General features: G+C 41.9%; 1 protein-coding gene across 5 annotated transcripts in view; it reads left to right on the top strand.

Moving 5' to 3' along the window:
- The window catches only part of ELOVL6 (ELOVL fatty acid elongase 6), a 76085-nt gene extending 50253 nt beyond the window's left edge, over nt 1–25832 (top strand). For 4 of the 5 annotated variants that reach the window (XM_072863180.1, XM_072863178.1, XM_072863179.1 and 1 more), the window contains 3 exons: nt 1606–1737; nt 22996–23147; nt 25112–25832. In XM_072863180.1, coding sequence (XP_072719281.1) covers nt 1606–1737; nt 22996–23147; nt 25112–25536 — 709 coding nt within the window. In that variant the 3' untranslated portion in view covers nt 25537–25832. Of the gene's footprint in view, nt 1–1605; nt 1738–7181; nt 7468–22995; nt 23148–25111 lie in introns of those variants that run through there. The other variant, XM_072863181.1, reaches the window with a different exon arrangement.
- The last annotated feature ends 1583 nt before the right edge of the window (nt 25833–27415 follow it).

The following is a 27415-nucleotide window of genomic DNA, read 5'->3' as shown; positions in this document are numbered from 1 at the left end:
TTTACTTAGCTTTCAAACTCGTATAAAACTCATTTATCTCCAGTGAAAGCGGCATGTGCTTTCTTCGTCCTTCCAATTAGATGTGCTGCTACAGCTTTTCTTAGTTTTCATGGACCTCATCAGAAGATCCTTGTCCGTCGAGGAGCTGGTGATCCATGCACCAGTTGCCTTGAGCAGGCGCAGACTCACGCTGTGCTGTGCCGTACTGTGCTGCACATATTGCTTGGCCTTCAGGACTGTGCTGGGCTGCCCGTATCCCTTGCCATAGGGTAGCCTCAGCCAGCTAATTGTACTGGAAAAGCCTGGAGGTGGCAGCAGTAGCGACACCACAAGCATGTCCATGTCTTTATCTTGAGGTGAAGCAACATACTTTCATATAAACATCCAATTGAAAATCCTATAAAAACTCTAAAGACCACAATGCGGGTGAACCTCGCCCCCGACGGGAAGTCTGGGCAGCTTGCCATGCCCTGATCGCAGGTCTGTCTGACGCTGCATCATCTCGGGGTTCCAGTGTCAGAACGAACGTAAGATCTTGTAGCTTGCTGCTGCCGTTTCTGGGATATTAACGAAGTAGTTACCTTTCTTGAGAGTGTTTGTCTTTCTTTTCTGGGGTCCAAAAAGAACCAGCACCTCTTGGTGCAAAGCCATAGTCCACTGATATTTGTGAATATAATTATAGATTTTGTAGAGAAAAATCTGTTCCTAAATATACGCTCATCTAGTTAGGCCACCATTAATGCTGTACATCGTTAAGTCTTTATCAGTGTCATATTGTGCTGTGGGGGAAGGAATCCCAGGCTGAATCTATTTTTGACCTCTAATGGTTGATTTACAATGAATTATAGTAGCAGAGTCCAAATGTTTGCTGATTCTTGCTGAGCTGGACTACTATCAGGCAGTTTTAAAAATAAAACTTGCAATTCTAAGAGTATCGTTGAAGTTCCTTAACAGAGCCCTGCTTGACCTTTCAGCAAATTCACTGGATTTCCTGAACGGGCACTCCCAGGCAGGGTGTGTGCAGCAGGGCGATGCCACCCAGCGTGGTCGCTGCTTAATGGGGCTGTTGACCTCTCCTTGCTGGTTGTCCGCTTTTCATGAGGCTCTTCATGTTGTGTTGCAGTGCCCAAGATCTTTAAGCATCTTCGTGGAGGAAACAATGGGAAACTAAATTGCCAGGTAGCAAGGAACCTGCAGGAAACAAAAATTGGTATGAAAAAGATAAATGAGCCACAAAATGTGATCAGCTGGTTCAAGTATCAACTGTGTTGTGCTTGCAGAAGTGTGTCTGGTCTCTGCAATATCTATTCTGTTCCTCACAGAAGTTCAGGCTTCAGAAACTGGGGAATAATGGCAGCCAAATTCGGCTGTCTTTTTTCAGAACTTCCCCAAGGTCAGTTTTGCCTGCACCTGGACCTGGCCCTATGTGCAGGCATGTAGGTTCATACACTAACAATAATCTCAGCTAGGCTGCAGGAGTGTCTTCAAAAGAGTTTCCTTTCAAGGAAACGCACAAGCCCTTGGCAGTTATGTCCAGGCGTGACTCTGCTGTGTATCTAATACTAATTAAATACTTGACAGGTGTTTTTTGGTTTTGTTTTGCAGGAAGAAATCATTCCTATTTTCAGCTCTGTATGCTGCCTTTATATTTGGTGGTCGGCACCTAATGAACAAACGAGCAAAATTTGAACTGAGGAAACCACTAGTGCTCTGGTCCCTGAGCCTTGCCATCTTCAGGTAGGCATTTCTTCACACCAACTGCCTTTGACAGTAGTCCATGAAGAGGGTTTGGGGTTCTTCACGTACAACAGCACTGCTAATGCAACACCAAGCTCACCCAGAAATGGCATTTCTTTAGTTCTGCTATTCAGGGTTATGTCCTGATCCACTCCTCACAATTGAAATGATCCCCTTTGACTTGCCAGATCATACGGCGTTTGAAGAGGAGAGAAATCAATAACTCCCTTGAAGAACAAAGGTGAAAATAAAGTGAGGACATGAGAAAAAGCGCTTATCATTGCAATAAATTTACCATGCAAGCTACAAATGGAAATAAACACATTAAGATGTTAGTCTTGTTCTCACTTACTAGTTAGTATTATGTTTGTATGGGTGCGTATATGGAATATTTAGTCAAGACTCTGATCTCCAATACAGTGAGGTAAACCTAGTCACTGCTTTGATGACAGGTAAATTAGGCCACTGTAATTGAAATCAGAATCTGGCTTCTGGTTATTCCATCGCTAAGAGCTTATGAATGTAGCAAAAGGGTGGCTCCACAGGGAAAGGCTGTTTTTTAGTGAGGCACATCTCTCTAGCTGTCTGTTGACTCTGTATCATCGAGTATGGGGAAAGTCAGGTTCAGATTCTTGATAGTTGCTGAAGTCAGGAGTAAAACTGACCAACCTGAATTCCACTTTATCTGCTTAATATGCTAATTTTTAATGAGGCTGAAGATAAACAAATGAATGAAAAATGCTTATAAAAATAGCCCTTACAAACACACGAAGTTTTGGTACAATTCACTAATAACAGTACACAGAAGACCTGAGGATTATCCTTCATTTCAGTGCCTATTGGGAGTGTTAAGTTATAGTTCACTGAACAGCATGGAAGCCATTTGCAAACCATTATCAAACACCTATACCTGTATATTTTTCTAATATCAATATAATAATTACTGATTATGTTAGTTCACAAGTATATGAAAAAGATTTGCTTACTGAGCAGCTGTGAATGGTGCATGATTTTTCACAGGATGGGAATAGTTTGAGCTGAGAGTTTCTACAGAGTAAAATAAAGCAGGAATGGAGAAGTTTCCTTTCTTTCATGGCTTTTCCTTTTTTCCTCCAAAATTGTTCTATCGCATTGACACTTTCTAAAACTCTGCCAGGGGAAAATAAATTGTATTTCTAAGTTGTCTCATCCAGCTAGGACATGCTAACAGAAGAACTTTATGTTGGCTTGATTTTAATAGTTCGTCAATACCTTTAAAAAAAAAATCCTAGTGCAGGCAAAATTTTGAGCAGTCTGGATAGCTTTGAGAGCAAGTTCTAACACTGTGAAAATTTATAATTTTCATCTGGTTGCATTTGGCGCTGTACTTCTGGCTGTGTGTTTAACATAGTTTTGCTGTTAGGGTCCTGTAAGCAATTGTTGTCGTTTGTTCCAGAAACAGCTGAACTTCAGCAAATGTTGAATTGGTTCCTAGATGGCATGTCATTTGTGGATCAGTCTGTAAAGTGATTTGTAGCCAGCAGGATCCCAAAATGCATATTCTAATGACACTTTTTTATTGAATGTAGACACTAGAAACTAGCTTAATTATGCAAAGTATGTGTAGTTTAATTCCCAATCCGAGGGGGGAAGCATGTTTTCAGAACCATCCTTTGCAGAAGGTGTCTACGATGAGTTTTAAAATCACATTATTTTGAGATGAGTCTGTGGCTGACATTCACTGTGTGGGGCTTTCAAGCAATTTCACTAATTGATTTCCTCCCAAAATCATAAGCGATGCACTGATGAATGAATAGCAAGAATATACACTACACTGTGAAACTGCTGTCTAGATGGACTTTGAAATCAACATGTTCATTACTTGCTAACTGGAGTTTCCCATCATAATCGTATGAAATAGCTAACGCATGGCCAGCATGAGCTGCTGAGTGATACTGGGTGAAATCTAAAATGTGGACTTCATGTTTTTGAAGCTACAAGTTGCCAGGATGAACCTGCCACAGAGACCAGCTCCTGCTGTGCCCCACAGTGCAGGCACTTGGGGTGAGCTCTACTTGTGCAGATGAGCAGCAGTGGCCAAAAAGGCACAGTTTGAGAGGGATTCACCACTGCAGGGTTTGCTTCCTCCATCAGCTCAAATAGCACCTTCAGGGACAAGTGTTCCCTAAGCACTGCAGAACTCACCCTTTCCTCTGCACGTCAGGAAATGAGCCAGCAGGGCGGAGCGTGGAGGGATGAACAGGAGTGTGAGCTGTTTGGACTACACAGAAGCACTGAGCATTTAAGCTGCTGGATTTGCTAATGGGGACCTGTTGATTATGAAAATTATACAGCTATGCTTAGAAAGCCTTGCTCTTCTGAGGCGCCGAGTAGTACGCAGAAGAGTGAAGTAGGGAAGGGGAAAAACGACCCAAAATGTTTGCAGTACGACAGAGCGTGAAACCTCTGTAGCTTCCATAGTAACATGCAATCCCATACAAAACCAACCCAAACACAAAAACCGTTGACTTTTTGCCTGGAAAACAGAGGAAATGCACAATATTCATTAAAACCTGAGATGAAGACTTCTTATAAAGAGTGTTGAATTGCAACATCCATTTCCTGGTGTTTCACCACCACTGTCCTTTCTAGGGCCATTGGACACTCCCAGCCTTATTGACTCTCTTGGCAAGCTGCACTAGACTTTGAATGCTGTAAACTTTCCAAGTAACTTGAATCTTTTTTTTCTGGCTCCTCGCATAACTAAGTGTTTCATTTACATATGCTTGGCCTGAAAGACATTTCTGCTTCCTCTGAAGGTCAATTCAGATAGATTTAGATGCCAGTGTTCTGCCTGTAGACTTACTATGGATCCAGGGAAATGGTCCTTAACTTTAAAAAGAATTCTTCTTTGGCTTTCTGGGATGCTAAAATGCTATGACTTTTATGATACCTTGCAGAAATTCTAAGTCATGTATTTGTCTGCTGTGAGTGGTTGCACTGAGGAAGAAAAACCTACCTGGAGAGCCCTCAGTATTGTGCCTCAAGGTCAGCGTGAGGCTTTTTTCCAGAGTCCTTGTTTATCTCCCTTCTAGCACTCCTACCATTTTACCTGCTTCAAATATCCTCAGAATAGTAACACTTAGCAGAGGCTGGAAAGATGTGTTTTGGGCTTAAAAAAAAAAGGAAATTGCCTGCCAGGCAATGACATGGTCCTTCTTCAGAATGTATCCTGTACGCCTCGCTCTTGCCAAGATCATTTAAATGTGGTAGCAGCTACAATAGGAAACTTGCCACACTTATAAATAAACAAAACAAGTACACCACCCTACTGAACTTGCTGAGCATTCAGGAGCTTGGTCAAGAGTGAGCTTTGTGTCAACACTGGCAGCCAGCAGGATTTCTGAGGCAGAAAAGCAGCTTTATTTCCCTTTGGAAGCATCAACTAGTTTTGAACATTTTGTCTCAGGAATGAGGTTACCACTTCTCAGTGAAAACTTCTGTAGGAGCAATGACAGTAAATCTTGCTTTTCACTTGGAAACCACTGTGAAAACATGATCTTCTGAAATCTTTTGCCGAGAAATTAATTTGGGATATTTTTCTTGTGTTGTTGGCTTGGTGGGTTTTTTTCCTCCCTAGCAGGTTTGTTGACTTGTTTCAAGCACTGAAGATTTATTGTTGTCTGAAATGTTTTCAGTCTTTTGTTTTGTTTTCTACACTTTAATTGTTTTCACCCAGCCTGGTTATGTACTGAGGTCCTGGGGGAGCAGCTCTGTGCTGCTCCATGTCAACGGGAACCCGCTGTTAGGAAGCTGACACAAAAGTTCATTTTTCAGTCTCGTAAGACCCCAAGGAAACTGTTGCTGATTCACCTACACATCAAAGTGACAGTCAGCCCTGTATTTCTAAATATTTCCTGAGGTTAAAAATCTGCAAAAACACATCAAATCTGAATTGCCAGTTTTATATTCATGTCACTTTGAACATAAAGTTAGGGTCATTCATTGAATTTTTTACTTGGAGTATATCAAAAGTGTCATGCTGGCATCTCTAGGAATCAGCAAAGCTGAGACCAGGGCTCTCACAGAAGGATACAAAGTCATTAATTCATGTTTTCATTACATCTCAGCTGGATTTTTGTAATTCCTTTTATAGGCTGTAGAGTCTGTGTATGGGTAGCATCGCTATCAAGGAGCTTAAACATGTATTTGATCGCCTCGTCTTCACACAAGACAGTAGCATGGCACCGTTTTCACTTGCTCTCCATCCTTAAGGGGCTGCCAACAGAAGTCTCAGGGTCAAGGCACTAACTAATAATAGTAAAAGGTTGTCTTCCCTGGGGAATACTGTCACATCACTCTCAATATGGGAGAAGAAGAAGAAAAAACATCCAACGTGATGCAGTCATTTGTAGGCAGAGGTGAAGCCTGGCCATGACTGGTGCAGTGAGAGGAGGGATTTCTCGTTGTCTAGCCAAAACACACAACCATAACACTATTATCATCACCTGAGGTCACTTTGATTCTAGTCCAAATTCAGCTATGCTTTGTAGCAGTGATGGAAATCAGTTGATGTCAATACAGGGTTTCCAAATGTCTTTCTTCCTGGGAAACACTTTCTCTCAAGTAGTAGAAATGGTATCAAATGAAGCTGAAAGGTCACTAGCTGCTTGTCACAAAGCTAACCAGAGCCTCAAAAGCGAAGTATCCCAACAGCAACAGGTCTTATATTTGCAAGACAAAAACAAAAAGGCTCTCTGGAAGAAGGTGACTCACATTGCTTTTATGAGACTGGTGTAATTGATTTGTTACTGCAAGCACAGCAGCATTTTATAGAAGGGTTTGCACTTGTTCCACAGAGAGCTCCTGACAAGGCAGTCCGAAACACGTCTTTATGTGAGGAACTCAGTCCTGAGCTGAACTGAACGGAAAAGACTAAACATAAGTTTAAAGAAAGGATTTCAATTGCTTGGATCTGTGACTCTGAAATACATTCTAGTTATCATGCTTATAAGTAGGAAAATTGATGAAAAACGATTCAAATTTACATCCTATCTCAAGAGCTGCCATTCACAGATACTTGCCATGGAGATTAAAACACAACTTAATTTCATATGTTGCTGAGCAAACCATCAAAATCTTAAAATACTCCAAAATTTTATAAAGGTCCTGACAGTACATTCAAAGATAAAATTAATTACTGAAAAGAGCAATATTTGCCAAATAACATTAAAATTAATAAGCAGCATTTAAGGTGAATTAATAATCTTCTCTCTTATCAATTTAAAAGCAAGTTAATTCTGTGTGAAACAATCCCTATTTTGTAAAGTATTAATGCATATTCTCAGTAGGACATTTCTCAGAACCCAAATTAGTAAAATGCTTAATATATACCTACTTAACAATTTATTTCTATAGGACCATGTTCATCTTTATGTACTTACCTGATTTTTCTTGTATAACAGATATTGGAAACATCGTTTTAATTACCATTTTGGAGCAAAAGTTGAAAGTTGGGTGAACATTAGGAATTCAAAATGATTGGAGAGAACACAAAAATCCCCTGGATGAGTCTTAACAGTTTAAGAAGAAAAAGTTCTTTTCTGTAAGATGAACTGTAATCCCAATAGGGAAATACAAACAGTGCTATGTAAATTGCATTGAAAAATGCATTGCAAAAAACAGTGTAGAGGTGATAAAAATAGATAGGCTAAGAGTAATAAAGTATTGTCAAGAAGATGTATCTCCAATATGTACTTTATTTATTCTAAGTAAGAAGAGCATCCCATGACAAATATCTTTATTCCTAGAGTTGTAATTGATGCCATGTGACAAAATGCTGTGCCCATCCTCTTCTGAAATCTCACTTCTTCATTCACTCTCCTGTTACTGCTATGGACTCTGTTGGGTCCATCAAAGTCATTTTGAATGTAAACTGGTTTTACTGTTTTTAGCTAATCAGGCCTAATTAAAAGTAAACCAAGGATTCACTGTGAGACCTGGCTGATGCTACTTTACAGGAGATATGGATAGGACTGGCTAAAAATTCCTATGAAAATCTCTTTTTTCAGTGCTAAGCTGGGCCTCCTTTAAAAACTTCTCGTTTTTTCTCTGACAAGTTTGCTTGCTTGTTTGTCTTTATTGCTGGAAAACCGAACATCTTAGCAAAGTGAATTCAATACATTATTTGGAAAGCAGCTGTTGCGCTCATTTTGCCCCTATTCCTTCCCCACTCTCACAATCAATGAGAGTGTTGACACTCAGTTTGTCACCTTGAATTATACCTTTCCCATGAGATCACCTTGTCCCAGGCCACAGGAGCCCTTGCAGGCCACCACTCAGCGTGAATGTCGTACTCAAAGGAGAGCCCCCTGGGAGCGAGGCTTTTCCTCTCTATTTTAAATGGGCAGGAGACTGAAAAGTGTATGCGAGGAATAAAGAACATCTGTCTGGTGGCTTAAGAAGGGAACTGTACTAGAGAGAAAGTACATAATTCATTCAAAAGAAATCAAACCTCCCATCTGTTCCCCTGTGGCGGCACTTCTGCATTTTACTCAGCCTTGGTACTTGCCTTGTGTGCCTGGTAAAACATCCTCCTCCATGCAGAAATCCCTGGTGAACAGAAATCTTCATGTATTTTCTTCTGAGTAAGTCCCCCAACAGCTTGTGCTTGTTGGAGACAGTGGGAATAAAACACTGAGAGGTGTTAACTTGCATGACCTATCAAATCCAACATTGCATCTGCGGACTAACGTGTTAATAAACACTGCCAAACCGAGCAGTGTTCACATGCAGGCTTGCGTATGGGTGTCGAGCCGTGGTTTAGCAAAGTCACCGTTTTGCAACTTCTTCTAAACAAATGTGCGTCCTTGTGCCTGTACCCTTCAGCATCTTCCCTAGGTTGCTGAATTAATAAAATATATTTATTATTTACCAACTGTAGGCAAATCCCTGAGATCTGAACTTCTCTAGACGCTTGCAGGAGTACTGCCCCGGGGAGGACAGAGTGAAAAAGGAAAACCAATGGCTCCAGGCCTGTCATTGCCATTAAATTTATGGATCTGAGCAGCTCATTACAGCTGTATTGTAACTTTTAGCTTCTTTAAGCCTTCTTTATTCTGTCAAATGCTAGTCTTTTCCTGTAACTTAGATTTTGCTTACTTTGTTATCTGCCTGTTTTACAGCTTAGTGATGGCTAGCTCCATTGGTTGGCTTGATTCTCTGCTAAATCTTTTACTTTATTACTTTTTGGCTTTATTTGCCTAGGATAATTTCAAACTCCTGAATACATACATTTCAATGCTATACATGGCAGTTACTCTACCAACTTGATACATTTGATCCTGTAAGTATCTTTAATTTATCCTGCAGAAATAGATATGCCACTTTTTTCGGATTATCATTTAAATCACTACAATATTACAGTTATTCTAAAATTTTCTTGAGATAATGTTGGATGCTGAGAATAATTTCAGTAACGACACAGGAACAAGTGCAAATGCCCTTGGGGCATTCATTAAGGACTGCTTAAGAGGTACACTGTGCTTATGAATCCTCATGGGCTACTTTAGAAATCCTTAGATGGATTCCTTAATTCTTATGAGATTTCGCACCAAACACAGGGCTTAAGTTGAAAATAATTGATTTTTTTTTCTTTTTAGTAATTTAGCCACAGTCCAAACTTGCTGAAAGAAATACCTAAGAACTAGGATATATTTCTTGACAGAAAAACATCTCACCGAGTATACAGACTTCACAGGGTGCCAGGGATCTTCAGCTGCAACAAAAGTCCAACTATTATTTAGTGATGGAAGAGTGAGTTATTGCTCGAGAAATAACAGCTTTCATCAAGACATACTGTTCCTGCAAGTTCCTACCCTCCATGTGCCAGATAATCAGGGAGCAGCATCAGGTAACAGCACATTGAGGAGGGCAAGACAGGATGATAGGTAATTACTATTGATTAGCTTGTAACTGACTCTTTGGAAGTCAGATGAGATGCAGGGATGTGTGGGTAGAGCTGAAAAATTATTTTTCATTTGTTGAAAGAAAACAGTTACATGTTTTTCAGCAGTGTACGGTGTCCCTGTAAGCAACTTACACTGTTCTCTCATGTTCCTAGGGTAATGATTGAGTTCAACTGCCCTTCAGCCTGACCATTGCTCCTTGTTTATCTCTACCAAAACCCAATGGGCCGTGTATAGCCACCGAGTGCTCTGTGTAAGACTCTCCATGCGAGTATAACCCTTTTTACCTCCACCAATTATCTTCTCCTCTGTTGCAAAGACTACTTGTAGGAATATAGCCCTGGCGTTTGTTTTTCTGCTATGCTTTATAAGCAGCGCAGGTTCTTCCACCAGCTCACAGAGCTTCACTTTATTGATTACTTTTGTACTCTGCTCCTCAGGACTGTCTGAATGTAGCTAATCCCAATCATAAAGAAGGCAGGTCTGGGGGATGAAATTGCGTTTCCTGGAGAAGGAATTCAGGCTCCGTGAGGAGGGACTAGAAGATGGTAGCTGTGGTAGATTGATTTTTATCCACATATATAAATAAGCCTTCTGAGTAGTAGTTGCAGCAACTGGCAGAAGTGTTGAGCTTGCCACTTTAGCAAGGGAGAATCAGATGGATTTTACTCTGCTGTGGTGTTAATGTGATTAAAATCTCCAGATGACAGTGTCCATTGATCCAGAGCCCTGCAGAGATGTCACTGTTTGGGTATGCTTAATGAGGTCCCTGGAGAGGGAAGGAAATAAGTTAAGCCTGGTTTTCTTTCCAGTTTTGTCAATAAAAAGGACAAAGAAATGGTTTTGGGAGCCAGGTGAGTTGTGACTAGGAAATCTGCTGACAAGAGGGAAGGGCTGAAGGGAGTGGCTCCACGTCAAGGGATTTATTGCCGAGGAGAGTAAAAAGACTGATGCAAGGAGCACAGTATCTGCCCTCACTTGAAAACCACAGAGCAAGCTGTCACGTTAATATACCTTATTTCCCTCCCCAAAATTTATCACACGGGAAAGTAATAACCACCCAGGCATGTATGCATGTGCTTATGGGTATATAAACCTGCACAAATGATATATTATTTCTTAGAGCCATGTAAAATATTTGCACAATTTTTAAATCACTCTGAGCTGGCCTGGCTTCAGGGTTTGGTCCCAACTGAAAACTCAAATGATTTTCATTGAAAAGCTTGCTAGAGAGACATCTGGATCAGATACAGTAGAAAGGTCTGAAAAGCAGGACTTGTGTGTTTGGTTCAGTGATGGGAGGTTTTTTTAGAGATGGAAGGGGAATTATCTCAAATTTTGCTTTGGGATTTTGATAGGACTGAACCCAAACCTCAAAGTATGCGTGAACTTATGCAAAGAAAAGTCTTCTGCCAAAAAGAGTGCAAAACCCCTGCAAAGATCAGCACAACTTTTGCTCACACACGTGGTGCTGAGACTTAGAGCACCCCATTATAAAACACTTCCCGTACTGCTGACCACCAGGCTTTAGGGTAAGTGAGCACCACACTGAGAAAAGCATATGTTATTCCTCACCTCCCCCTTTTCTTACCTTTTTCTTAACAATACTGTGGCTTGCACTCCACCCTGAATGGGACTCCATCACCTTCAAGCAGGGCAAGGGAGGACTCTGCGGGTGAGCCGCAAGACCCATCTGTTCTCCTTCCTGGGCAGGAGATGGGCAGGGGGAGAGGCTGAGGAGCAGCTGGGCAGCAAGATGGTAGAAGGAAGGTTTTGCTGTTCGGGCTTGTTACATTCTTGGTGTTCTCGTGCCCTTGCAGAAATGGTAACTGTTCTAGTAAGTATGCTTTGGAAGCACCCAATTCTGTTATTCGGAGCAGTGGATTATACAGAGAGAATATGTAACAAGCATATATAATGGGAATGGTACTTAATACAGCGTTGGTACGGTTCCTGCTCCATTCTCAACCATATCCTGAGTGTATTTCTGAGCTTTTGAGTCAGTCCTGGGATTTTCTGTCACCCTCTGAAGGAACCATTTTTGAAACAAGATCCAGCAGAGGGATGCAAACCAGTGTCTTAAATGCCTTTTCAATAGCTTCCCAGAGCAGAGTAGCTGCTCAGAGCACGTGCCACATTTTGAACTCTGTAGTGCCAAGGCTGGCTGGAAAGACCCCTGCCCTCCTGGTCTTCATTTTCCCTGCTGTGTCACAATGAAGAGCAATGAAATCATGTTGTTAAAGAAAAAAGTGAAGGAGGGACTGTTTTAGCTGCATCATTCAGCAGTCCAGTTAAACACCACGGCCATGCAACCAGCCAAATCAGCGCAACTGGGCAGGCAGCAGGGAAGTGGAGGCAGCAGCCTGCGGAATGGGTGGTGGAGTAGCTCCGGTGCGGGAGGACCAGCGGAGCTCACTGTGGGACGTGCAGATACGGGAGCTCAAAGCAGAGGAGCCACAGAGTGCCCATCGCTAGGTATCGCATACACCTCCTCGAAGAAAATGAACGTTTTCAAATAATGCGTTCCCTCAGCTGGAGAGGTAAAATTGCAAGTGGGAACAAAAGCATTAGTCATTTCAAGCTTTCAGGGAGTTTGGGAAGCTAAAAACATTTCTTAGCCTAAAACATTTGTGAAAATTGTGCTCTTAATTACAATAGTTTAGTCATTATGAAGAACATACATACCTTACGGCCTTTCAGACACATGGGCTGAAGAGGATGAGTTCTGTGTTCTTTTTAAAGAACGAGATTAACATAAGTGCTGTTAAAAGACTGTTTTGTTAATTTTTGAAAGCGTGCTTTTAAAGGTGTTCTGTTACCATAGGAAAAAGGTACATCATGGGACCAAGGCGCTTTTCTCATAATTTTTTTTGTTCCTACCCATTGTAAGAGCATAAATAATGGTCCCAAATAATTTTATCAATAGGCTAGGCCTTGGAGGACGCAGGTGCACAAGGGAGTTACTGTGCTTTCAGTTATCTGCTAGCAACTGAATTGTGGTAACTGAGCACATGGTTGTCTAAACACAGTTACAAAGGGGTAAAATATGGTAGCACAAACCTCCTTCTCTGATATTACAGTTTTACACTAAAAGTTAGTTTTACACTAAAATTGCTATAGACAGAATGAGCATGTAAATAGTTACCATAGTTCATCAGCACCAGGGAAGACTCGGTAACATGTTTTCATATCTGTGCCCAAAGTTAGTTTTGTTAAAGGAAAATATGGGAAAATTATAGCCAGTGTGATTTTTTTTTCCAGTGAAATGCAAACAGTATAGAGCAGAAAGGAGTTCAGCATAGGTGTACAGTAACATCATGATAGTTCTAAATCCCAAACATACAGAAGACAAGCATTGCAGTCCTCTGCAAGACTGACTTTGAAATAATGAATTTTTTTTCATTTTACAGTGAGAGTCTAGGGTTCTGTTTTTGTCTGAGGTTGACTCACTGGTTACATCTTCAGGCTTTTCCTTCATAGACTTGGGTAGATAGAAGCCTTTAAAATGAACTTCCCACAGAATCAGTTGCTGCTGAATGGGATTGAAACCTATGTTTTTGTAGTTTTATCAACTGATGGCATTAGTAAAGGAAAACAGGAGTTTTTAAGAATATTGGCATTGAATTTTCCACCTCACTAGCGTGGTTTTTGTACCTGCCTATGTCACAAGGAATTAGACATTTAAAGCCACCCCCCACTGTGGATTCTGATCCATACCTGATTTTCTTCTGGAGTTCACTGGTGCGAGTAAGGGGCTCAGCAGGGAGCATTAATACAAAACAACTACAATAGCTAGAACAACTGCAAAAATTCCACGAGGGAGAAGAATCTAAATATTTTCTCCTATGGCAAGGTCGGCTGCTGAGGTCTGGTCCTACGAAAATTTAAGGGGTAGGACAGTAGAGGGGAGATAGAAGCAGGGATGCTCTTAAAGGATGACTGTAGGTTCACAGTCTCTGTGGCTTGTGTCCAGCTGGTCAGACCAAATCCACACTGGTATTTGCCTAATATGTCAAGGGAAAACAGAGGGAAAGCAAGAGTCTGACTGAGTCTGTGGAAGGCACATATTGCTCTTATCTGGTCTTCCAGCTAGGTCAGGAAGTTTTCAGCTCTTTGTGTTTTGAGGACAGCACAGCTTTGTAAACTTGCTCTGTGTCTCTCTGTGCATCACTCTCTATTTTTAGGTCTTGAAAGCATGCTGCCAAAATATCAGATGTGCGGATGATGAAAATGTGATGTTAAGAAGTGTAACAACAGCTTTTATGTCTATAAACTATTTATCTTTAAAGATATAGGTGTACCTTGGGTAATTAAGATGGAGGGTTTGGGACTTGAAGGTTTAGAGGGTAACTTTAAAAAGTGAAAAGAAAATCTATAGTAGGTCAAAGGACTCTCTGAAGAAAATTCCTCCTACTGGAGTGTGTTTACTGTTAATTCAATCATACTGTTTTCACTGATACGGAGTGAGGTCAGACCTCTTTCTGCTTACATCAAACGGACCTCATGGGGTAGGGCACTGAACCACAGCTCATGATGTTGTACATCATTTCTCATCCTGGCTCAGACACAGATTTTTGACAGGACACTTACATTTCATTTTGCCTCACCTCTCTGTCTTTGAAATGGGTCTTATGGTTAGGCACCTTACGAGGCTGTTGCAAGAGTAAAGGTCATTAAGGGCTGTGAAATATTCACAAATACAAAGCTAAGGGCCTTGGAGGTGCTGACACTGACAGGAGAAGTCTGAAGTAAGTTAGGTCTGAACCTGAAGAGACCCCAACTTACAAACAGCTTTGTAAACAGCAGTTTTTCACACAGGAATGTCTGACCTAAAGCAGTTGCTGGCCTGCATGTTGTTGAGGCATTGGTAATTCTGGGAACAGCCCAAGCTGGAGGTGGTAAGTCACTTGGCTGTTGGAAAGCAGACAAGACCAAAATTTTGGTACAGCAACAGGCAGGTCTGCTCTGTGGAGAGAATGGAGATGTCCTTTTCATCACAAGTGGATTCAATGAGGAGATAGGGTCTTCCTGGGAGGTACCTGAATCAGTTCTGGGAGGTAAAACAGGGAAGTGCTTTACAAGTATTTTACAAGAACAGTCTTTCTGCAGGATTGGGTCTCCTTCTCTCCATTACTAACCTTGGCATTGCTTGAAAGCACTTCAGAAATGTTGAAGGATTATGAAACAACAGCCTAATTACATTGGTTTTCTTTGCCGTTTCTTATAAAAATAACAGTTGGGCTAAGTTCACCAGCTGTAATTTGATCAAGTGTCCCTCTAGGATTTCAAGGTAACTCACTATTAAGAAGTCTTCTCTTTTAAATGTTTGTAAAATGTCTCATAAATGTTACATTTAGAGTTAAGAGAGGCCAAATCCATAGTCAGTATTATTCTTTTTCAAACTTTTTTATCACTTAGAGGAGTACCATATCGCTATGTATCCGATTCATTTATTTTGGAAAATTTAACCCTCAGTTCCACAAACCTAGCAAAATATTTCTAATCACCAGGTGCAGACTTACAAAGCTGGTTCTTCTAGTCAGTTATTAATATATATTAATATTTCATATAGGCTGTCATTGTGTCACATTGACCAGTTAGGATGTTGGATGCCAGATCCTTTTCTAGGCTGCTTTTCTGTGAGATTAGAGGACATGTCATACTGCACTGACTTAACCACAGCTCTCATTAACTCCTTGAGATCAAAATAAGATCCATTAATTCCATGTAGGTCACTGAACAATAGCCAAATGATATCTTTCAGTCATTGGCCACATTTCATTTGTACGTAATGATTGGCTTCTTAGTGTATGGTTTCTCACTGTACAGTAAAAATACAATGATTTTGCAATCAAAGATAAGCCTAAAGCAACCTTATAGTTTCTACCCTGTTAAATAGAAGAAGACCCAGGATTTTATGGAACTGCGTTTGAATACAATCAAGGCAAACTAAGACAGGAGTCACATCTGAGATAACATTTAGGTAGTCTGACAACCTTCTAGTGAAACTATATGTTAAAATTGTCATAGGATTAATTACTTCCTTCTCTCATTTGGAGGATTTATTCCATCTGGAAAATGCAACTTTTTAAAAATATTGCACCATCACGCATTGCACGTTGCCCAGTGAAGGTAGTACTGCTCTTTCCTTCCCCCAGCACAGCTGGCCAGATGTGGCTTAATGTGCACATCATTGGAAAAAAAAAACATGGAAGGAGTTAAGAGGTGATTCACTTTTTTAAAAACAGAAGGGGAGGAACAGTTGCAATGAAATCTAGCCAGTCCACAAACACCCAAGAGCAGCTTGGGTGTCAGAAATCAGAGCAAACCAATTGCAAATTCTGGTGGGTTGTGCTGCTCCTGTGCTACGTTCTCACACTCATCCACCCTCCAGAAAGGGGGGGCTGCAGGACTCGCGTTTGCTTTCTGTGATAGCCTGTGAACGTGTGCCCGTGGACTCTTAAGGAAACTTAATTAGCCAGGAAACTTATTTCTCACTCACCCTTTGCTTCCATATGCTGGAAGGTTGGTGTGTGATGGCAGGTCTCACCAGTCCCCTCCCTGCGGTGGAATGAATGCTGTCTCTCAGGCAGGCTCCTGGGGAGACTACTCTCATGGTTTTAATTCTTCCCCCAGCCTTGAAACAGTCTGGCATGTCTACCCACAAAAGGATTTTGGAACAATAGGCTTTAAATAAGTGCCCAGACACCAGTAGAAGTCAGTAGGCTGTTGGACCGTAATTCTGGTCAGCACAAACCAGACCCTGATATCCTTTCCTCATTTGACACCACCCAGATAACCACTTTAAGCTGAACATTGCCTTGTATTTTGGCTCAACTTTAAAAACAAACTACCCTGACTACACCAATATCCTGGGGGAACTGGAATAAATGCAGTTTCTTTTTTTTTTTTTACAGATTGAGGGCAGACCCCTATAAACCTCCTGATTTAGCTACTAAAATTTTGTTTGATGGTCTTCTTTTTTTGACACAATGGTTAGCAGGTTCCCAGAGTACTCTGCTCCTGCGGGACCTGAAGCCACCACAAAATGTAAGCACAGATTTTGGGTTGGGAGCAGGCCAACTGTTCATTAATTCTTCCATCTTTCCCACTGGTTTGACAGTATAATCACCACAGCAATAGCAAACCAGCAAGCACACTGTGATCTGACTACCTCACCTGTCTACACAGATAATAGTTGAGGTATGTCTTCGTATAATACAGGTGTATATACGGTGTGTGTGGTCGCCATACAAATGCATGTTCCCAGAACTCCTGCCCTGTTTTCTAGGACCCATCCTCGTGTACTTCCTCCCTGGAAAGGGCCATTTCCTAATGCTGGTCTGCCACCTTTGTCTGCAGTCACCTAGGAAAAAATAATTCTGTCTCAAGCTTGGAAAAAACCCTTCCCTTTGCTGGTTTGCAAGGCAAGTGGCCCCTTCAACACTTGCATCCTCCGGAGGCGTCTCTGTGTCTTTTTAGGTAGTCAAATCTACTGTTACTTCTCACATGGCCAAAGCGGGGTTCTGTGGGAGACATACAGAATTCTCCTACAGTTTCACTTCCGGCAACAAAATCCATCATTTCCTTAAGAAAGCTGTCACCTAGCCCTGTCCCTGCTGCCTCATCTGCTTGGTCATATCATTGATGGACTGGTTCTCTGGGACTATGTTTCATGAGACTGCAGAAGGTGAGAGTGATTTGAAAGAAGCTCATCCTTACCAGGTGGAGAAGAAAGACTCTGTAAATAGTTCCAAAGAACTACAAAACAAACCTACAGGTCGTGTTGCAACATTGCTTTATTACAAACTTATTTTTAGGAATTGATCAAAGAGCACAGCGAGCAAATGGCTGAAAGATACTCACATGGAGATGCACCCACCTTGGCACATGCTGCTTGATAAAAACAGGAGTTTCTGAGTTTCTTTACTGATCTGGGGGTAACTGCCCAGCTGGGGAGTTCAGAGCTGTCTGATGAAGGTGGCTTCAGCTGCGTTTCTTTCCAAGAAACTTAGTTCAGAGTTGTGTCTCTTATAGATGCTTTCTCTGTGCATTTTCCCAGTATCAGTTCGTATTTTACGTACTTTCTGTTGCTTGGCTAAGCACAGGAATATCCTGTTGCCCTTTTCCAGTAACTGCTTTCTGTAGGCATGCTCTCAGACTACCCTGCCACTCTGACCTGTCAGACCGAGGGGTTGCTGTGCGTCCCGCGCTCCTGTGCCGCATCATTAGCAGCACAACTTGTTCTTCTTTTCCGAGGACCACGGGTTTTAAATCAGCAGGGCACAGAAAGGCCATTTTATTGTGTTAAGAGACCAGCTCTTCAGCAACAGAAGGGAACCTTGATATGACCGCTGAAATACTCCCACTGAACAGAACGGAAAGGTGGACATGGTTTGATTTGTCACGAAGGAAGGTGTAGGAAGCTTCACGTTCTTCACCTGCTGACCTTTAAACATTTCTTTCTAACTTAGAGTGCTTCCTCTTTAAATATTTTGCATGCTAAAATGAAAAAAAAAAACAAACCTAAAACCTGCTTCCCTGTTTTCACGCTGTTGCGATACAAGCAAGCAGGCTGCAGTCAGGGCTGTGACTCCGCGTGTAAGGTGATTTTGGCTGCTCTGCTGTCCATTCGATGTGGCTTTTGCTGAGGAGGACCACGTCCGCTCCGCCACCTCCCTGTGCTCCCGGGGCACAGACTCACCTGTAATCTTACATGGGACTCCTGTGAGTCGCCATGTAAGCAGGTCAGGGCAGAACTAAGGTTTCTTCTTTCCTCCAGCCAGGCCCCAGGCTGGGAGCTGGAGCCGGACCCGTGGGAGCTCCAGCTGGTTGCCCGGCCGGCTCGCGGCCGGACTAGCCTAGCACACCTATGGCAGAAGATAGTCTGACGCCTCGGAGACTTGTCAAACCAGCTGGGTGCCTGTGGTTTGGGCCAAGTTGAACAGCCTGTGGGCCTGGGTAAGGAGGGCTCTGCTTGAAATCCCTACCAGCCCTTAATTTTGCACAGCACAGCTGGGTCTTGCTGTCTGAGGATGCCCTGCTGCTCTCTGCTGGTGCTGTGTGTGCAGGATGGCATGCTTTCGAAAATGGCGATACTGCACTTCTGACAGGTAGCTTGTAGCTAACGTTTTACCTTCACCTTAGCCATAGTCAAGACTGTTATTCCATTCAATGCCTAGTTCTGCAGATAGAGTTTGCATGGTGTGTTTGGTTAGTTTAAGGGGTTTTTTTAAAGACGCAAACTGGAGCAGAGAATTTCCACTCTGTGATTATCACAGCACTAAAATCCTTTAGGAAATGTTGCTATATTCTATGCTGAACTTTCAAATTTTTTTTATGTGGAAGTCACATTCCCTGCTCAATTCTGCAGTGTTGATCCTGGACCGGGATGTCCAGAGGTGTCAGGAGCCAAGTGCAGCGATGGGTCTGCATAGAAAGCAGCCCTAGCAAAAATGGGCAGTGTCCTCCGCGCTTCGAGGAGGAGCTGAGCCTGCTACAGTGGCAGCTGGGTCTTGAAGTCTTGAGCTACCTGCTGCCCTCTCAGGCTTTGAGAAACAAGTACTTCTTCCCCTCCTGGTAAGTCGGGTGGAGGGAACAGAAAGCTGTAATGGGCTGACTGAGGCCTGCGTTGTCTTCCCATCAGCTAGCTCCCCAGCCCTCAGTTTCCCTCCTTCTTAGTGCTGCACCTAACCCATGCATGGGATGTGTTTTGAGGCCCTTGTCTGAAAACAAGTTTGTGAGGGAAAAGTATTAGTTTTTATTTTACTCATGGATATATTTTGATCATATTATGGACAGTAAAATACCAACCGGGCACTTGTTAATCTACCAGAGAAGGCACTGCCTGAAGGGAGGAGAATGTAGGACATTTTGAGTCTGAATAGATGAGAAAGCTGCATTAGCCAGTGCAGTTTGTTTCTGATCAGTCTCTTTAGTTGCAAAAGGCCGTAATTGTACAGGAATTCACTGCTACCTTATTTCTAAAATCCCTGCAGATGATTCCCACCAGACAGACTGCTTTGGTAAGCAGTTCATTTCAATACCTCACAAAAGCTGCAGCAGAGAGCAGGGCGAGGACAAAACGAAGCAGAAGTGATTTACTGAGCAAGCAATGTTATCACTCTGCTGCACATCATGTCTTTGCAAGATAGAAATTTGTTGGTTGATCTTACCTTACAGAACAAACAAGATTAAGTGGCAGAGGCACAAAAAGCAGTCCTGGCTCGCTGGGTCCAAGGCACATTTGCAGGCGTGCATTAGATCTTTTTCTGTCTCCGGTGGCGTGTGCTTGTTGGCAAGATAGTGTTTTGGCATGCAGCACATCTCATAAACAGCTACCTGCTCATGGCGTCTATTTAGGTAATTGAATCAGTTACTTCCAGTTTGCCATCCTCCTTATTTATAAAGCCTTCCCTTGTGAATTATGTGAAAATGTAACTTGTTTTTTACTGATAAAAAATTCAGATTAGTCTGACTCACGCCATGTAGAGCAGTAGCTGGAGTCACTTCTTCTAGAGTCATGGAACTAGAGGAAGCCACTGTGCTGCAAAATTATAGAAAAGTAGTGTGTGAGTGTGAGTGTGTGCGCATGTGCACTCCAAGGAGAGCTCTGCAGTAGTTGCCAAACAGAAAGACAGAAAGAATTACATCGTTATAATCTCAAGGACAGCAAAGTGAAACTCTGTAATCCCCACAGGGCAAATACTCTTTGGCTCTGTTATCAGTTCAGACTAAATCCCTGGGTGTCTATACTCAATCACTTACAGTTAAGTCAACGTTTGCCTGTTGCTCGAACAAGTGCTCTTCTCATCTGAGTTCGTGTTCATGGCACAGAATTCTCTTTGGTTTTAAAACTTTAATAATAAATGATATTTTAGAAAAGCAATACAGCTTCTGTACAAGGAAAGGCGTATTGCTTGCAGCTATGTGATTTCATAATTTAAAATTTCCTTTTTTCCCCCCCATTTTAATGTCAGCACTGAGATATTTGCTAATGGGAGAACCAGCATATCATTAGATACTCTGCCTGATCTTCCTCCACCCAATTTTGGCACCACCCAAAACACAGGAGCAAGCAGCGGCCTGCCCTGGCTGGCTTGAGGAGTTCACTGCCTGGGGAAGTGATCAGATCACATCTCTGTCAGGATCTCCTGTCTTCTTGGGAACAAGAAAGGCAACTCCTGATCAAAAAAAGGGCATATGTTAAACGCCAGAGAGAAGACACAGAACGAGTTGCACCTCATTTCAAAACTCCTCCTGGAGGCTTTGGCACTCTCTGCTGAGTTAAAAGGACCGATCCCCAAAAGACGTGAGAAAAGCATGCTGAGAGAGCATTTCTGGGAGGGAACAACCCTACACAGAGAGGATGCACTATGGGCTGCATAATTCTGAGAATACTGCACTTTCTCTTCTGCATGCAGGGGTGGATGAACGTGAGAGACTGCAATGTCTGTCTTGCCTAAGCCTGGGAATATGTGCATTGCTTTGGGCAATGCTAATGGGAAACCCAAACTCAGCTAACCTCCTTCAGTAAACCTGTACCACTGCAGGATTTTTTAAAATTTTTTGTTGGGCAGTAGAGCCCATGAGCAAATACCACCATACAAATAGCAGATAATAATAGTAGCTTCTTAAGTGCTCACTGTTGCCTGAATTTCCTGATGGCACAGTGAAACCTCAGGCATCAAAATGTAATGGTGCAGGAACCAGGACGTAACGCCTCTCCCCAGGCGTGACCTGGCTGTAGAGCCCCATCTGTGATGCCACTGACAGAGCGCAAAGAGCAGCAGGCAGCGTGGTACTCTGCTCGGTTGCGGAGTGCATGCAGTGGACAGGGGAGAGCAAGGTGCATTGCTCCTTAGCAGCAGGCAGGTTTGACTGGATAGATCAGTGCTGCAGATTTGGAAATCTAAATACTTTGTGCAAAAAATATAAAAACTTAGGTCAACAGTTTTTATGCTTGGCAGGCTTACTTGAACCATCTAGTCTGACCAAATGCCATAAGAACTGCCATAGACCTCAACTTTTGAGGCTGCCTTGATGATTTTAAAACATTTTTTAAAGAATACTGACTTCACAAGACAAGGACAAGTAACAGAGAATCTATAACTTCAGATGAAGTGTTCCTTATTTCACACACTTTGCATAAATGGTAGCTTGCATTGCTTTCGTGTCTCCACATCAAGTTTAGGTGGCTTGGTTTGCATGCTGCCATGCAATAGTCATGAAAGACACCAAGGCAGAGCAGGAACCAGAGGATTCATGAGTAGGACAAAGTCACAAAGAAGTTAGAGGGGAGATAAGGTGGAGCTGGGTAGAGGCACAGGGACATATGTTGTAGGCATAAAGTAAGATATACTCAACCCGAAAGGAGATTGGGTCTTTCTTTGCTCCATTTTTCTGAAAGCTGCTTGTTTCACCCAGTATTCATCACAGCTTTTGAAGGGCCACCGAGCTACAATGGTAGACAATGGGCAAGCATGTTCTTGCCATAAAACAGTGAGGCAATTCCTTCTGCAGAGCTCCTCACTGCTGAGACAGAAGCCTTTGTTCTTTACATTAGCTGGATGTCTGTCGTTATCTGAACGTATCCCCTCTGTAATTGCACTAATTAATACCATTGCAAATCTCTTTATGTTTCTCATTTACAGAACACTGTTACCTTGCATCTCACTTTGATGAGGTGAGGGTGAATCTGCTGTTTATGACTCGATTCAACTAGTCAATTCCTCCATTAGCAATGACATGTTAAGAGATGAAGTATGAAGTCAGCACATGCACCAAAACACCAGCCCTGACTGAGACCCCCCATCAAAATCTGTGCACCCTACCTGGGTTTGTCTGTGCTCAGAGCTCCTGTGGGTGTAGCAAACACAGGGAGAGACAAGCAAAAACTCTAGAGGAAATCAGAAGAGGGAATTGGTCCTGATTACGTTCATGACAGCTCTTTATCAACTCATTTCTTGTAGTCTCCCAGCTGTCAGCATCAAAACTCTGCATGTTGTTTTCAGCTGAAGTAGATGTCTCCTGCTGCTCCTGAAAACTGAAGGATCACTCCTGTAGTAATGAAATAAAAAACATTGACCTTACCATTCCAGACTTTCACCAGAGGGTACAGCTGCAGTCCAGTTTACAAATCTGAGTTCAGAATAACTTCCTAGAAGCCAGCAGAGTTGTTCCAGCTTTAAGGCTGTCTCAAAGTTATTATTTCAGCACATTTATGGCCTTTTTCTCATAATGATTTGAAGTGATGGCATGTAGATTTCAAGTGTCCACTCAACTTTCTTCATTTTCTCTTTTTGTTTTCAAGTATTTTCGGTGCTGTTCGAACTGGTGCTTACATGCTGTACATTTTGATGACCAAAGGCCTGAAGCAGTCAGTGTGTGACCAGAGTTTTTACATTGGACCTGTCAGCAAATTCTGGGCATATGCATTTGTGCTAAGCAAAGCACCCGAACTAGGTGAGTACCCTCTCCCCCTTTGTCTCACTATACATATTTAGAGCAGAAATGTCTGTCCAGGAAGCACAAGAAGGCTCTCAGTGCTGTTGAAATCTCATTTTAGTCTTAGAAAAACTGAGTAAACAAAACCAACCCCAAACTCTGCCTGTTTTAGTCTCTAGAGATTAAGTCCAGCTTGGCTGAAGCTAGAGCAATGCGCAGTTGAATAAGGCCATTCCCAACCCAGGAATAAACTGCAGTGATTATATATAGCAGGGCAGTCAAGAGGTAAGAGCAATCTGGTCCATACCTCTTACTTAGCTACTTGTAGGCAAATATGAGTAGGGTAATCGGCAGTCAGTCACCCCGTGAGTACAGAAGTGAAGGGTGGGCTACAGCAGCTGTGTCAGCAAGAAGCTTTGAGTCAGGTTCTGCCTCCATTCTGCAGCATTCGTCCTTAAATACACATGTGGGCGTACAATTATGAACAGTAACGTGCTTCCTCCCTAAACATTGAAAGCTGTGGCTGTCTGCTTCCTCCAAATAGAAACCAATTTCCCATAATATCCCTAGCTTTTCCAGTCCTGATTCTTATAAACGCCTATCTCTCCAGCAATTTTTTTGGTAAGGACACTTACGATATACATGCCAAAGCCAACTTAATAGCCAGTCTGCATGTGTTCTTATCCCGTGGCTTACAAGAATGGGAAGGAGGAGGCAGCAATTTAGCAGCCCTCCAGCTTTCATTTTAGAGGATGCCCTTCCTAAATCTCAAAGGGCTGCAGCACTCACTGTGTTCAGGTGTACAGCAAAAATAAGTCTTTACCTTTCAGCAGAGAATTTGATTCAGCAAGTTACAGGACAGCAATTCATCAGCATAAAAACTGGAAAGAGACAGACACCAGTTGCCTTGCTGTGTCAGAATCCCTTGGTTTCCTGCTGCTTAAATTACTGCAAAACCACGGAAATTTAGTTGTTAAAACTGGAAAACATCAGCTAGAACTGCACAGCAACAATAAATTGAACATATGATTACTTACTAAAATGTGAGTCAACATCTTGCAGCTAATGAAGTAAACAGTAGCATTATGGCTTATTACAGACCTTGTGCAGACCATGCAGTTTTGGTTCCACCCATCACTAATATTCATGATTTGGATTTCCTGGGATACATATACGTTATAAGTCCCCAGATTAAAATCTCAGGGATCTTTCTGGAAACACTGTGTCTATAACAATAGAAAACAAGTAGCATACATATATGCATATATCTAATTGAGATGCTCAGTGCAATCATGAGAAGCAGAAGGAAGAAAAAAGCAGGAAAGAGGAATGAAATTTACTTTTCTACAATAGCAAGATGAATTTGCAGAAAAGGATGTGCATTTCAACATAAACCAGATTTATTTCTAGAAGCATTTTTTTCTGGCAATTACATACCTTTCAGTATTGTAGGTTGCGTACAGAATAGCTTTTTGCATAGTAGCTTAAAAGGCTCTACTGAGTTGAACTAGGTTCAGTTTGCAGGTAGGCATTTGAATCGGAGGACACTGTGCTGCTTTCTCTTCAGGTTTTCTGCTCTCTGTCGAGCTGCATTTCTCTTCTAGTCCCAGTACATAATGCACAATCTCACAGTCAGAGATGATACATGTATATCCACCTACCTCACCTCAGACTTTCACGGATTATGTTTGCAGCAAAGGGCTACCAAGTAAACCTATGGAGTTTTCAAACAGGCATTATCCACACAGGAAAATGTGGATATGTTGGTTTTCCAAAGATTGCATAGAGATTAGGAGCCAAGCTGGCTTTCAGATCAGACAGGCTCTCAGATCTAGAGCTGAGGTGGTTTTTCATGCTCCAAAATAGTGTATACTCCAGCAACAGCAAAGGGAAGAGAGCACTGCAGTAATTACAGAATTGTTCAATATGTTTCTCATTTCCTCCCCTCCTTTTTTTTTTTTTTTGTTTTTGTTTTGTTGCAGGTGATACAATATTCATTATTCTTAGGAAACAGAAGCTCATCTTCTTACACTGGTACCATCACATTACTGTGTTACTTTATTCTTGGTATTCCTACAAGGACATGGTGGCTGGTGGTGGCTGGTTCATGACCATGAACTATGGAGTACACGCCGTTATGTACTCTTACTATGCCTTGCGGGCTGCTGGCTTCAGAGTCTCACGCAAGTTTGCCATGTTCATCACCTTGTCGCAGATCACTCAGATGTTGATTGGTTGCGTGATCAATTACCTGGTCTTCTCCTGGATGCAGCAGGGCCAGTGCCATTCCCACGTGCAGAACATCATCTGGTCCTCTCTCATGTACCTCAGCTACTTTGTGCTCTTCTGCCATTTTTTCTTTGAGGCCTATATCGGCAAAACCAGAAAAGAAAGGAAGGTTGACTAGTGGTAGAAACGAGACAGAAGCCATAGCTCAGGGTCATCAAGAAAAACAAAATTATAAGAAAAGAAAATGGCACAAGGAAACACATATATGTATGGTGCAGCTAAAACTTGGCAGCTTAGGGAAAGTTAGCTTGGTTTAACCCAGTAAGTTTATGATCCTATCATGGTGAGGACTCACTGAATTCTACTCTATCTCAAAGGACTGCTGATGAAAGACAACTTCCTTCTTGTACCTGTCTGCTCTAGAAAAGAAAGGAGAAAAGAAAGAAGAGAAAAAAGAAAAAGAAAAGAGAAGAGGAGAAGAGAAGAGAAGAGAAGAGAAGAGAAGAAAAGAAAAGAAAAGAAAAGAAAAGAAAAGAAAAGAAAAGAAAAGAAAAGAAAAGAAAAGAAAAGAAAAGAAAAGAAAAGAAAAGAAAAGAAAAGAAAAGAAACGAAAAGAAAAGAAAAGAAAAGAAAAGAAAAGAAAAAGAGAAAATAATAATGTTGAGGGGAAAAAAAGTCCATTAAATAAGCAGCGTGTTTCCCCAGGGTGGAGGAGAGACTTTTATTTTAAAAAAAAGTTTCTAAATTCTTTCTAATAATTTTTCAGCATTGAACTTGAACAAAACAAAGCAGAGGGGTGACAAAAAAAATCTGGCTATGATAACAGTAAGATTGCAAAATTAAGATCTTTTCCATAGAAGGTTGATACCTTTAGCCAAACTGAAACCTGAAAGGATGTTTCCTGCATGGAAAGTGGCTGAACTCCCCACTGTGGTCATGAATGGAAAAGAGAAGAGATTGATTTCTCCGCTATGTACTCTGCTGGGGGAGCAGATCTGGGACATGGAGTCGCCTCCCTCAGAAGGCGGAAAGGAGCAGTACTTTTACAAGAGTTTAATGTGAAAAGATGCACTGTTGCAATACATATCTCAGAGAGTGCATTTTCCAAGTGCATTTTTCAGTCAAAGGCAAGGAATTTCTGCAGCAGGATAAGTCATAGAGGGTTAAATCAATCAATATTTGCTAAATTACCAGGGGCTAATAGCAGAGGGATGTTCAGGAAGGAGAGGGAGACAACTCCCCTCACGTGATTTTTAGGAATTCTCCGTTAATCTCAATTTAACCGCAGCGACGCTGAATTAAATGGGGGAAATTGGAAGAAATCCTAGTTAGCGAGAAGAGAGTGATATATCTGCCCACTGTTTTCAGAACAGAGCCCTGTGGTACAATACGGATTCTGTATTTTTGTGGACACAAGGATACCTGCCTGGGTGGGAAGAGGTGGCAGGACTGCGCGACATTGGGTAACACTGTGCTTCTGCATCTGCCTCCCGGGCAGTGCAAAGATGTTCAAAGTGCCCTCCTCTGGTCATGTGGAGATACTACTACAAAACATACTTGGAATAGGTTTTTCTTGAGATTTGTATAGAAAAAATTAGTCTAAACAGAGTAATTCTGCTGCAACAGCTTAACTCTAAAGTCCAGAGAGAATTATCCTTCAATAAATACACCTGTCTCTCTCTGCAGAATCTGTACTGTAACATCAGACTGACCACTTAAGAAGACACTCTTTCTTCTCTGAAGTCAGCTACAGATATAAGGAGAAACGTTTCACTCTGAACCTTAGAGAGTTAGTTGAGAACAGCCATATTCTTTCAAAGACAAGTAGATTGCATTATCTGTGATATACCAGTCCTTACAAAGCCAAATAAAATGTGTAAAAGTTCCTAGTATTTCAAAGACGCAAGTATGTAAACTTGATGTTAAATGTGTTAATGTAGTATTCTAAATTGTATCAGTTAGGTAGTTTAACTAAACAATTAGAAGAACTAGATCGACAACATAGGGACTGCTGTTCTGCATAGGATATACACATACCTATAACTACACCCATATAC

This window comes from Ciconia boyciana, chromosome 5 (assembly GCF_034638445.1).
Source record: "Ciconia boyciana chromosome 5, ASM3463844v1, whole genome shotgun sequence".
Lineage (NCBI taxonomy): Eukaryota > Metazoa > Chordata > Aves > Ciconiiformes > Ciconiidae > Ciconia > Ciconia boyciana.
The sequence above is the reverse complement of the archived record's forward strand: the minus strand, read 5'-3'. Positions and strand labels throughout refer to the sequence as shown.